The sequence below is a fragment of the Prionailurus bengalensis genome, chromosome D4, assembly GCF_016509475.1.
Source record: "Prionailurus bengalensis isolate Pbe53 chromosome D4, Fcat_Pben_1.1_paternal_pri, whole genome shotgun sequence".
Lineage (NCBI taxonomy): Eukaryota > Metazoa > Chordata > Mammalia > Carnivora > Felidae > Prionailurus > Prionailurus bengalensis.
Genome location: NC_057359.1, coordinates 304438 through 318502, shown reverse-complemented (window position 1 = coordinate 318502; position 14065 = coordinate 304438). Strand labels below are relative to the sequence as shown.

The following is a 14065-nucleotide window of genomic DNA, read 5'->3' as shown; positions in this document are numbered from 1 at the left end:
TGCAGCCACTCTGGAAGACAGTGTGGAGGTTCCTCAAAAAATTAAAAATAGACCTACCCTATGACCCAGCAATAGCACTGCTAGGAATTTACCCAAGGGATACAGGAATGCTGATGCATAGGGGCACTTGTACCCCAATGTTTATAGCAGCACTTTCAACAATAGCCAAATTATGGAAAGAGCCTAAATGTCCATCAACTGATGAATGGATAAAGAAGATGTGGTTTATATATACAATGGAATACTATTTGGCAATGAGAAAGAATGAAATCTGGCCATTTGTAGCAACGTGGATGGAACTGGAGAGTGTTATGTTAAGTGAAATAAGTCAGGCAGAGAAAGACAGATCACATATGTTTTCACTCATATGTGGATCCTGAGAAACTTAACCGAAGACCAGAGGGGAGGGAAGGGTGGGGGGAGTTACAGAGAGGGAAGGAGGCAAACCATAACAGACTCTTAAATACTGAGAACAAACTGAGGGTTGATGGGAGTTGAGGGGTGGGGGGAAAGTGGGTGATGGGCATTGAGGAGAGCACCTGTTGGGATGAGTACTGGGTGTTGTATGGAAACCAATTTGACAATAAATTTCATATAAAAAAATGGCTGCAGGTCATCTGAAGTGTGTAATAACTTATCCTATTTGTTCTATGTTAGTAATTGTCCATTTGGTGTGTTATGAATATACCTCTATTCTGCATGAACTTTTCTGAAAAGTAAATGGAATGCTTCATTGAATGGCCTCTGAAAGCAAGTCTTTTGTCATTTTCTGTTGATAGGGTGTCAAGTTCCCAAACCAGAAGTCATTTTCAACTTGGAACAAGAAGAGCCATGTGTGCTGGATGGTGACATTTCAAGTCACAACTGTCTCAGTGAGTAGGGGACTGCGAGCATGGAGAGTGTGTTGTATGGGCAGCAGTTGGGCTTGTGGGGCACTGTCAGTAGGACATTTCTGTAACATTCTGCACTTTTGGAACTGCATGGTGGCGTGGGTGCAGTCCCTAGATATCTGAAGGCCATTCATACCTTAAGGCCCCTTCCCGTATCAGTGTCCTTTTCTTTCCTTGACTTTCTAGGAGGGAATGTTCTATAATTGCTCTTAATTTGGATCTAGGATCCTGCTTTATGGTTTTTCTCCCTTTCTCTAGCATTTCTATTCTCTTTACCTCCATCACATCATGGTCTTAAATCCTTCTCTTACACATTTAGATACTCATTGATTTACCTTTTTAAAAAATTACTGTGGGTTACACTATTGCTGGTTTCTTTTCATTTTCTCTCTTTCCCCTTAATGCTTCCAAATTGTCACTTAGAGGTGCCCTCCTGTATCATGTCCCATGTCTCTCCTCCAGCTGTTGACTTAGAGAGTACCATTACTACATTTGGGGGGCAGCGTTTTACTATTTATGACATTAGTTTATGTTTCCTGACATTTTCTTCTTACTTGGCTAGTGTAACACAACACTGACTTCACCTTTCTAACTAATTTACTTATTTTGACATTTTACAAAAAGTTTCTGTACTTTGTTTACAGGAAATTGAGTTAATTATATTCCTTGGTTTGTAGTTAATGTCATTATCAGTGTACCTAACATTCCCCTCCCCCATTTTGTTTCTTTATTTCTCTCTTTTAATTCTCAGTCCCCATATTTGTTTTTATCCTTAGAGGTAACTGTTCTAATGTAATTGATATGTTTGCTCTCAAACCTTGAATTTGTGAGTGTTTGTAAAATTTAAATTGTTGGTATTTTTAATTTGTAGAAATGGTACTCTGGGTACTGTGCTATATTTCCTACTCAGTTTCTTTTTTTTTCCTCTTAGCACTAAATTGGTTCATGTTGCAATGTGTTTTTCTAGTTCATTGCTTCTTTTTTTTTTAAATATTTTTTAATGTGTATTTATTTTTGAGAGAGAGAGAGACAGAGACAGAGACAGAGTGCAAGCAGGGAAGGGGCAGAGAGAGAAGGAGACACAGAATCCGAAGCAGGCTCCAGGCTCTGAGCTGTCAGCACAGAGCCCGACACGGGGCTGGAACCCATGGGCCATGAGATCATGACCTGAGCTGAAGTCGGATGCTGACCCGACTAAGCCACCCAGGTGCCCCATCTAGTTCATTGCTTCTAACTGATGCATAGCATCCCATAGTGCGGAGAGACATCACATTTTACTTGTCCAGCCTCCCAGCTACTACAATTAGTACGGGAATAAATTTCTTCATGAATTATTCTTTGGTAATGAGAATTTCTTGAGGAAGAGTAATGGGATTTCTTTATCATTGGGTTATAATATTTTATTTGATGAAGTATGACCACATTATTCTAGATTGAATGTGTTTTTCTACAGTCCCATGAGTGTGCAAGGAATCAGTTTCTTTCCATCCCTGCCCCAGTTTCTAAGAATTTCTAATAATTTGGCTAATCCAATAGATTATAATTTCTAGTTATTACTTTCATTTGTGTTTCTCTAATAAAATATTTTGAACATCTCATCATATATCTAATAGATTCTGACTTTATTTTTCCAATTTTATTGAGAAATACATGACATATATCACTGTATAAACAACATGATGGTTTGATTTGCATATACTGTGAAATGAACCATAGGTTCAGATAAAATCCATCTGCTCATACAGATACAATAAAAAGAAAAGAAGGAAAAAAGGGAGAATTGTTTTTTCTTTGTGATGAGAACTCAGGATCACTCTCAACAACTTTCCTACATGCTGTATAGGAATGTTAGCTCTAGTCTCCATACTGTGCATCATGTCCTTGGTGCTTATAAATGGAGTTTTGTATCTTTTGACCACCTTCCTCCAGTCCCCTTCTCCTACCCTCTGCCTCTGGTAACCACAAGTCTGATTTCCTTTCTATGAATTTAGTTTTTTTTCGATTCCACGTGTAAGTGAGATTATCACTTATGTAGTGTTTATCTTTCTGTCACTTATCTTAGCGTAATGCTTTCAGATCCATCCACGTAGTTGCGAATGGTTGGATTTCCTCATTTTTTTTTTATGGCTGAATAATATTCTGTTGTATATGTACACTACACCTTTATCCATTCATTCATCAATGGACACTTAGGTTGTTTCCATGTCTTGACTATTGTAAATATTGCTGCAGGGAATGTGGGGTTGCAGATATGTTTTTGTATGAGTGTTTTTGTTTCCTTTGGATATATTCCCAGAAGTGTAATTGCTGAATCAGATGACAGTTCTATTTTTAATTTTTTGATGATCCTCTGTACTGTTTTCCACAGTGGCTGTACCAGTTTATACTCTCGCCAACAGTACACAAGGGCTCCCTCTTCTCCACATCTGTGCCAGCATTTGTAATCTCTTGTCTTTTTGATGATGGAAATTCTAACAGGCATGAAGTGATATTGCATTGTGTGTGTGTGTGTGTGTGTGTGTGTGTGTGTGTTTAATGTTTTTATTTATTTTTGAGAGAGAGAGACAGAGCATGAGCAGGGGAGGGGCAGGGAGACAGAATCCGAGGCAGGCTGTAGGCTCTCAGCTGTCAGCACAGAGCCTGATGCAGGGCTCGAACTCATGGACTGTGAGATCATGACCTCGGCCGAAGTCGGATGCTCAACCGACTGAGCCACCCAGGTGCCCCTCGCATTGTGGTTTTAATTCACATTCCCCTGATGATGAGTGAGCATCTTTTCATGTACCAGTCAGCCTGTCATATATCTTTTTTTTGAGAGAGAGAGAGAGAGAGAGGGAGAGAGGGAGAGAGAAAGAGAGAAAACACAAGTGGGGGAGGGGCAAAAGAGGAGAGAGAGAATTTTTTAAATATTACATATAATATATTGTCAAATTGGTTTCCATACAACACCCAGTGCTCATCCCAACAGGTGCCCTCCTCAATGCCCATCACCCACTTTCCCCTTAAACTTAAAAAAAAAAGTCCCCTGTGAAGCCATCAGGCCCTGGACTTTTGTTTGTTGTGAGTTTTTTGATTACTGACTCAGTTTCTTTGTTGGCTGTAGGTCTGTGTAAGTTTTCTGTTTCTTCCTGTTTCAGTTATAGTGGTTTATGTCTCTAGGAATTTATCCTTTTCTTCCAGGTTGTCCGATTTGTTGGCATATAGTTTTTCATAATCTCTTGTAATTGTATTTCTTTGGTGTTAGTTGTTATTTCTCTTCTTTTATTTGTGATTTTATTTATTTGAGTCCTCTCTCTCTTTTCTTTTTGATAAGTCTGGCTTGGGGTTTATCAGTTTTATTAATTTTTTTTTACAGAACCAGCTCCTAGTTTTATTGATCCATTGTATCGTCTTTTTTGTTTGTTTGTTTGTTTCTATATAATTTCTGCTCTAATATTTATTATTTCCTTTCTTCTGCTGGCTTTAGACTTTGCTTGTTGTTCTTTTTCTAGCTCCATTAGGTGTAAAGTTAGGTTGTGTATTTGAGATTTTTCTTCTTGAGGTAGGTCTGTATTGGTATATACTTTGCTTTTAGGACCGCCTTTGCTGCATCACAAAGGTTTTGGACCATCGTGTTTCATTTTCATTTGTTTCCACGTATTTTAAAATGTGATTTATTCTGGAGAATGTTCCATATGTACTTGAGAAGAACTGTATGTATTCTGCTGCTTTAGGATGAAATGTTCTGAATATATCTGTTAAGTCCATCTGGTCCAGTGTGTCATTTAAAGCCATTGCTTACTTGTTGATTTTCTGCTTAGATATCTGTCCCTTTCTGTAGGTGGAGTGTTAGGGTCCCCTACTATTATGGTATCATTATCAGTGAGTTCCTTTACTTTTGTTATTGTGTTATATATTTGGGTGCCCGCATGTTGGGGACATAAATATTTACAATTGTTAGATCTTGTTAGATAGGCCCCTTTATGATGATATAGTGCCCTTGGTTTGAAATCTAGTTTGTCTGATAACAATATTGCTACTGTGGCTTTCTTTTGAGGCCCATTTGCATGGGAAATGTTTCTCTATCCCTCACTTTCAATCTGCAGCTATCTTTACGTCTAAAACAAGTCTCTTGTAGGGTCTTATTTTTTTATCCATTCTGACATCCTGTATCTTCAGTGGAGCGTTTAATCCATTTACATTCAGAGTAATTATTGGTAGATATGCATTTAGTGCCATTTTATTACTTGTTTTGTTGTTTCTACAGATTTTTCTGTTCCTTTCTTGTCTTTATCACTTTTGGTCTTTGCTTTCCACTCACAGAGTACCCCTTAGGATCTCTTGCAAGGCTGGTTTAGTGGTCATGAACTCCTTTAAGTTTGTTTGCCTGGGAAACTCTATCTCTCCGTCTATTCTTTTTTTTTTTTCTTAATTTTTTTAATGTTTATTTTTTTGAGAGAGAGAGAGAGAGAGAGAAAGTGAGAGGGAAATAACAAGAGAGAGAACAAGCAGGGGAGGGGCAAAGAGAGCTGGAGACACTGAATCTGAAGCAGGCTCCAGGCTCTGAGCTGTCAGCACAGAGCCTGATGCAGGGCTTGAACTCACGAGCTGTGAAATCATGACCTGAGCCATCCAGGCATCCCCTCTCCTTCTATTCTGAATGACAGCCTTGCTAGATAGAATATTCTTGTCCTTTGCCCATTTTTTAATTAGGTTATTTGGTTTTTTGCTAGTGAGTCTTACAGGTTTTTTTTAATCTATTTTGGATTTTAACCTCTTATTGGATACATGGTTGCAATATCTTCTCCCATTCTGTATGCTTTCCTTTCATTTTGTTGTTGGTTTCTTTTGCTGTGAGCACAGAATCTTTTAAGTTTGATACAATTCCACTTGTTGATTTTGGTTTTGTGGCTTGTGCTTTAGGTGTCACATCTGACTTCATTTTTGATGTCTGACTGCTGACATCTCCTAAGCCTCACCCCTCTCTCCTTGCCTTCTGCCCCACATCTGGGCAAATCTACAAGAAAACACAGGTGCTCCCTCCCTCGGTGCTGGTGGGAAGCTGCACAGGAGTGGTCAGCCTGACTGCTTGTGCTAAGTAATGAACCTGTTCATACCTTGTTGGTGTGTGTATTACATCCTCAGTCTTGACATATGAACCAAATTTGGGGTGGGGGTCCATCCTTTCTTTGCAGGCAGCTTAACAGTTGGTGCAGTGAGCAGGATGTCAAGATGATCACCAGTGCCACAGGGGTCTTTTTTTTTTCTCTCTTTTGCTATCAGTTTCACCTGCCTGCTGGTGACTACATACTTAGAACTTTGCTGCTTTATGCTACATTTGCTGAGTCCTATGAGCCTCTGTCATATGTATAACCAACCCAAGTTGAAAGTTATAATTGCCATTTAGAGAGACAGTTGTGTGTCTCAGATTGAAACGAAGGGTCTCAATTCCAGCATAAATTGTGATCATCACTAGGCTCGAGTCAGGGAAACGAATCTTAATGCTGTCACTGTTGATTGTGTGTCTCAAGCAAGCATTGGCCCTTGTATAGAATACTCAGGGGAATGACTGATGGCTTTTGCATTTAAGGGTCCATCTGGTGGCCGCTTATATGAAGGAAGAGCAGGTCCAGTGCAGCATGCTAAGAGTAGATAGCTCATCTTTCAAAATTTCATCATGTTCTATTGTGGTTCTTTACTTTCCCTGTGATACATCTTCTCAAATAATTCTTTCTGCTCTTTTTACTAACTTTTTTCTTTTAGAAAATATCACTTAGATGCCCTCCTCCTCTTACTCAAAACCATGTCTATATTTCTTCAAGCCTTTAGTTTATTCTAACCTTACTTGGATGTGCTACCTCCATATTTTTTTACTAGTTCATCTTAGGTCCTACTAATAGATTTCATTGTTCAAAACACCACGTTTATCCTGTCATAGGTATATGGATCCCAACTGACGTTACTGCCTATTATCTAACACATGACAAATTCTTCTCTCAGTGGGTTTGTAAACCAAAGAAAGGAAGAGGACAGGTTTTGATTGACAGCTTTCAGGCCCTGCTTCAGAAAGCCACCCCTGTCTGCTGTTATATGCCTCCTGTTGAGTGCATGTATCTCTGCACCCCAAACCAGAACAAAGAATCGAATCATGGATATTTTTTGCCATTTGGCTAAGTCAGAATGACTGAAGCTGCAGTAGTTTCACTGTGCATAAATAAATTGGTGTTTAGGGCACAGTGATTAATAGGGAAAGAGAAAGTGGGAGATTAGTGGATGAAGGATAACTAGAATGATAGGATAAGAATAATGAGGATGATAAGAAGCTAGACCCATACGCTTCTTTTAAGCCACATAGTTTGTCACTTTGCCCCTCTGACACCTTACTGTGTATTTCTGCTAATGTACATGGAGCTGACATGGCTTCAGTCTGAGGCTCATCTTCTCCAATTACTAAACATTTGATCTAGGCAAATTACCTGACTCTTCTGTGGCTCAGTTTCCTCGTCTGTAAAATAAAGACAAGGGTGACACCAAGCGCGAAAGGGTGTGATGATTACGTGAGGTAGTATAGAACTTAGGACGGTGCCTGGCACATCTAGCTGCCACTGCTTGTTTAGTAAATGTACTGTAAGGGTTCATTTTACTGCTGTCCCACATATAAATCTATTACAAATCCTGTATTATTTATGTTTTATATATTTGCATACATATTTGTTAAATTTATATAAGCTTCTCACAGTTCTCTGTATTCACCCTAAATCACCTGTATATATTATCCCTTCTATGTTCTTAACTCTTCTTTGTGTCTTTTATTTTTTCCTTCTTTTTTAGATGGGGATATTGGTTTTGAAACTTTACAGCAGGGAACGTCTGAAGAAGTTTCAATACGGTTTGAGAGAATTAATCTCTTTACAAGAGATGACCCATATTATTCCATTTTAGAAGAATTGTGGCAAGATGACAAACAGACGGAGAGATGTGAGGAATACCAGAACAAAAGTGTAAGTCATGTCGCCTTTGTTGACAAGGAAACAGTAGCTAATGAGAGAGACTGTGAATATAAGGACACTGGGAAAACTGATCGTGTAAACACATGCCTTGTTCCTGCAAGAAAAAGACTCCAGAACTATGACTCATTTGGAAGGAGTTTGAAGCCTATTGTAAGCTTATGTAATTATAGAAACAATGCAATAGAAAATCTTGATAAGGTTATTGGATATGGTAATATTTTCACTCCTATGAATTCTCATACAGAAATGAATGGTTGTGAATATAATCAGTGTAAGAAACTTCTGAGTCATAAGCAAGCTCTCATTCAACATCACAAAATTCATACTGGGAAGAATCTCAATTTATTTTCTGATTCTGTAAAAATTTTCACCCAGGGGTCACACCTCTTTGCACATCAAAGTATCTATACTGAGGAGAAACAGCATGAATGCAGCAAATATGAGACAGTCTTCACTCAGAAGCCCCAACTTGCTGTACCTCAGAAGGCTTCTACAGGAGAGAAACCCTATAGATGCACTGAATATGAGAAGGACTTTTGCCTCAAGTCAAGTCATGAGGAAACTCACACTGAGGAGAATCACTGTAAATGCAGTGAATATGGAAAAGCCTTTATCCAGAAGTCAGATCTGTTCAGATGCCAGGGAATTCATATTGGAGAAAAACCCTATGAATACAGTGAATGTGGGAAAAATGTTTCTCAGAATTCAAACCTCAATATACATAAAAAAAATTTTACTGGAGAGAAACACTTTGAATGTACTGAATGTGGAAAAGCCTTCACAAGGAAATCAACACTAAGTATGCATCAGAAAATCCATACGGGAGAAAAGCCCTATGTATGTACTGAATGTGGGAAAGCCTTTATACGGAAGTCACATTTTATTACACATGAGAGAATTCATACTGGAGAGAAACCTTACGAATGCAGTGACTGTGGAAGATCCTTTATAAAGAAGTCACAACTCCATGTGCATCAGAGAATTCACACAGGAGAGAATCCCTTTATATGTACAGAATGTGGGAAAGTCTTCACTCACAAGACAAATCTCATTATACACCAGAAAATTCATACTGGAGAGAGACCTTATATATGTACTGAATGTGCGAAGGCCTTTACTGACAGGTCAAATCTCATCAAACACCAAAAAATTCATACTGGAGAGAAACCCTATAAATGCAGTGATTGTGGAAAATCATTCACTTGGAAGTCACGGCTCAGGATACATCAGAAATGCCACACTGGAGAGAGACATTATGAATGCACTGAGTGTGGGAAAGCCTTCATCCAGAAGTCAACACTAAGTATGCATCAGAGAATTCACAGAGGAGAAAAACCTTATGTTTGCACTGAATGTGGAAAGGCCTTCTTCCACAAGTCACATTTTATTACACATGAGAGAATTCACACTGGAGAAAAGCCTTATGAATGCAGTGACTGTGGGAAATCCTTTACTAAGAAGTCACAACTCCATGTGCATCAGCAAATTCACACAGGAGAGAAACCCTACAGATGTGCTGAGTGTGGAAAGGCCTTCACTGACAGATCGAATCTGTTTACGCACCAGAAAATTCATACTGGGGAGAAACCCTATAAATGTAGTGACTGTGGAAAAGCCTTCACTCGGAAGTCAGGCCTCCATATACATCAGCAATCTCATACTGGAGAGAGACACTATGAGTGCAGCGAATGTGGGAAAGCTTTTGCAAGAAAATCAACACTAATTATGCATCAGAGGATTCATACAGGAGAGAAACCCTATATTTGTACTGAATGTGGGAAGTCCTTCATCCAGAAATCACACTTAAATCGGCATCGGAGAATTCATACTGGAGAGAAACCCTATGGATGCAGTGACTGTGGGAAGGCCTTCATTAAGAAGTCACAACTCCATGAGCATCATCGAATTCACACAGGAGAGAAACCATTTATATGTGCTGAGTGTGGAAAAGCCTTCACTATCAGATCAAATCTTATTAAACACCAGAAAATTCATACTAAACAAAAGACCTATAAAGGCAGTGACTTTAAGAAAGCCTTAAACTGGAGGCCACAGCTCAGGATACATCAGAAATCTGACACTGGGGAAGTAGCACGTCCAGTGCCACAATCATGGTGTGGGGATACCAAGGAGTGAGAGGCTACCATGTGACTAAGAAGCAGGAGGTAACCAAAGCCACCTTACCTCTGGTCAGAAGTAGGAATGTCTGGATTACAGAGCTGATGTCCAGCTACACGTTTGCGGGAGATACTTGGGAGGAAGAGCTTAAGCGATGTGTGATGGCCACACTTAGTTACCGGACAGGTACTGGAATTGTCAAGCCCCTGGAAATAATAGCAAATCTGCAAGGAGAGGACTTAGTCTTTCTTGTTTCATGTTGTGGAGAAGCAGCTTCATAAGTTCAGGGTTGTTGAGCTTCTCACGCCCTGGGTAGCAAAAATATTCGATATTGACTAAAGGAAGTTCTTAATGAGCAGAGAGCTAAAAAAATTTTTTCATCGTCCAAGGACGCTGAAATCAAGGCAAAAGTATAGACAGTTCAGGTCTATAATGAAGAGAAGCCAGAGGTTTTTTGTGAAAATTGACATTAAAGACACAAAGAAAGGACTTTTCCCCCCCTTTTGGAAGAAGCCACTCTTATTTATTATTTATAGTATCTATTAGTGTGTGGAAATTTGTATAAACACTTTTTTTTATTTGACTTTGAGATTAGTAATCAGAACCACAGGCCTACTTGAATATTCATAGGCCTCTTTAGTTATTAACCAATATGTTCCTGTATTTATTAATTCCCTGCCATGGCCTAGGTAACTCACACCCAAGAGGCATAAAGTTATCCCAGCTGTGTCCCCAGAGTGACCAATGAGGTAGACAGCAGCCCCACAGACTCCTTACTTGTCACCTCAGGACTGGCCCTGAGGCCATGGGACTCAGGTCACAGATCCAGAGGTCAGCACTTTGGACTGTCAGCCTCATCCACAGAAGTCTATATTTTTTAAAATTTCTGTTTGGAAAAGAGACAAATTAAGAAAATGGGTTTCAAAACCTAGAATTCTTTCCTTCCATGGAAGTTTTGTTGGTACATTCTCTGCATGTCCATTACGTGCCAGGTGACTATGGGACACTACTGTTCACATTTGAGTTTGTTTTCTAAGAAGACAGGGTTGCACTTTCGGAAGAGTAATCCTCTGTCCCCTCCCAGTGTCTACAAATTAATCCAATTGTGTTTGCAGACCCTCAGTATTCTTACAGACTTTTTAAAATCTTTTTTTTTCTAACAGATTCTAAAAGCAGTGTTTCATCTTCCAGAATATTTGTGAATTTGTCTCTCCTGTAGATCAACCCATTTTTTTCTTATATTTTGAGTCTTTGTTTTTACATACATTCAGATTTAGAGTTGTTATACTCTTTCTGGTTAATTGAAACTTAATTATTATGAAATGTCTGTTTTTATTGCTACTGATGTTCTTTTTTGCCTTAAAATTTACTGCATCAGATGTTAATACTGTATGCATACTTCACTCATTGAAGGCTAAAATAAATGAGTCCCTTCTCCACTTTCCACATGAGGTGAGGAGCTAGAACATTAGCTCCTTTATTTCCCTCTTGGTTTACATGGTATTAATGTCATGCATTTGGATTTTGTGTGTAGTTGATGTGGTCAGTCATTTGAGTCCATGTTCATTTATATTAATCCATATATGTTTTCCTTTTTTTTTTTTTAAATAAGCTTTCAATGTAAGTACCTTTGAAGATAATGTGCTTTTTTTCCCTTTTCTCTCCCTCCTTCAAAATTTGTCTTATCTTCGGCTGCCAGCAGTTCACAGTGGCATGCCTAGGTGTGATTTTCTGTGTGCTTGTTTGGGGTTTGCTGTGTTTTTTTTTTTTAAATCTGTAGCTTGGTGGTTTTTTTCTTTACCTTTTGGGAAATTTCTTGCTATTATCTATACAAAGTATGCTTCTGCTTCATGTCTTCCTCTGCTTTGTCTAGAGTTTGCCCCATTATTTAGACCCTCTGTAAACCTTTTTCCATTCGTTGTTTCAGATTTTGGTAATGCTTGTTTTCCCCTATACCTGGTAATTTTAAATCAGCTACCAGGCACTATATATTAGGCACTGCAGAGACACTGAGGTGGTCTGGATGGTATCATCTTCCAGAGAAGATTTGCCTTTGACTCTAACAGGTAGGACTAGGCAAGAGCATAAGCACCCCTGCCTGTCTTCGTCCAGTCTTGTACTGAGAGTGTGAGACTGGCCTCCAGTCCCAGGGAAGGCTTGTCTGGTGTTTTTCACCCTAGAGATGTAGGACTTGGGGAGATTTTCTAGGTGCCTCATTCTGTGAAGGAACTGAATTTTAGTATTTGTCCCATTAGGTCCATAAATTTGTTAAAAACCGTCTTAACCTCTCTTCTTCGGTATTTGCTTTAAAAATTAGCAAACACCTCTTTTTAATAGTCCCAGACTCCAGAGGTTATGTCTTATCTCTAATCCTATTCCTGTATTTTCTCACTTCTTGGTAGCTCTCCAGTGCCATCACAAAATTAAGTATATTTAATATTTTCTTCCACCATTTTTAGTTCTCAAAGGAAGTACTTGTCTGTACTACCTGCTCTGTCTAATCATTAGCAGAAGTTTTCAATGCCCTGAGATAGCTGTTCCTTTCTTTTAAAGTTTTTTTTTTTCTTATTCTTTTTTTTTTTTTAACGTTTTATTTATTTTTGAGACAGGGAGAGACAGAGCACGAATGGGGGAGGGTCAGAGAGAGGGAGACACAGAATCTGAAACAGGCTCCAGGCTCTGAGCTGTCAGCACAGAGCCCGACGCGGGCTCGAACTCACGGACCGCGAGATCATGACCTGAGCCGAAGTCGGCCGCCCAACCGACTGAGCCACCCGGGTGCCCCTGAAGTTTTTTTTTTTAATGTTTATTTATTTTTGATAGAGACAGAGTGGAGACGGGGCACGGGTAGAGAGAGGGAGACAGAATCTGAAGCAGGCTCCAGGCTCCCAGCTGTCAGCACAGAGCCTGAGTGGGGTCAGACTCACAAATGGTGAGATCATGACCTGAGCCGAAGTTGGACGCTTAACAGACTGAGCCACCCAGGCACCCCAATAGCTGTTCCTTTCTAAGGAGTGTGGAGTCCAGAAATATATTTTTTAAATTACCAGAATTTTCCAAGCTAATTTAAAAGTGAAAATGGTGGCGCCTGGGTGGCGCAGTCGGTTAAGCGTCCGACTTCAGCCAGGTCACGATCTCGCGGTCCATGAGTTCGAGCCCCGCGTCAGGCTCTGGGCTGATGGCTCAGAGCCTGGAGCCTGTTTCTGATTCTGTGTCTCCCTCTCTCTCTGCCCCTCCCCCGTTCATGCTCTGTCTCTCTCTGTCCCAAAAATAAATAAACGTTGAAAAAAAAAAAGTGAAAATGCACTGATTTGTGACACCATTCCCTATTTTTGTGGCTAAAAGTTAAGGGATTTACTGTTCTGTTGAAGATTTTGTAAACTTTGAAACCTAAGAGAAAACTGACTGTGGTGGTATCAGATTTTATTATGGTAGCTGCCAATCTTTGGCAAAAGGAGATTGAGACTGTCATATTTCTTTTTTAATAGTGTGGCTTTTTTCCTTTGGGTAATGAATAGGAAATTAAGTTAATGAAGGCTGGTGTATGAGCCCAGGGGTTTGAAAATAAGGATTTTAAAGACTAATTTAGAAGGATCACTGAGATAGTGATTCTCAACGTGTTTATTCCCAGGCACGTTTTTTAAAAATGTGGGCACCTGGGTGGCTCAGTCAGTTAGTGTCCAACTCTTGGTTTTGGCTCAGGTCATGATCTCATGGTTTGTGAACTTGAGCCCCATATTAGGCTCTGCATAGCCGGTACAGAGCCTATGGAATTCTCTCTTCTCTCCCTCTCCCTCTCTGTCCCTCCTCCTCCTCTCTCTCTCTCTCTCTCTCTCTCTGTCTCTCTCAAAATAAACTTTATAAATACATACATACATGCAACAATTCTACATTACTAAGCCAAAAAAAGAAGATATGTTACCTTCTGTCAACATGGTAACATCTAGGAGAAAGGAAGACTTCCTTTTGTGGACCTCCACATATTTGAAGGGGCACTGGAAATTGGGGAATGGATGATGGAACAGTTCTGGGTGGAATGGGGGGAGCTAATTTACTTAGATGGAACTC

At 39.6% G+C, this 14065-nt stretch overlaps 1 protein-coding gene across 3 annotated transcripts in view; it reads left to right on the top strand.

The window, feature by feature from the left end:
- The window catches only part of ZNF484 (zinc finger protein 484), a 33101-nt gene extending 20770 nt beyond the window's left edge, over nt 1-12331 (top strand). For all 3 annotated transcript variants that reach the window (XM_043567287.1, XM_043567286.1, XM_043567284.1), the window contains 2 exons: nt 780-872; nt 7701-12331. In XM_043567287.1, the coding sequence (XP_043423222.1) occupies nt 780-872; nt 7701-10015 (2408 nt within the window). In that variant the 3' untranslated portion in view covers nt 10016-12331. The remainder of the gene's footprint in view (nt 1-779; nt 873-7700) is intronic.
- Nucleotides 12332-14065: the final 1734 nt, after the last annotated feature.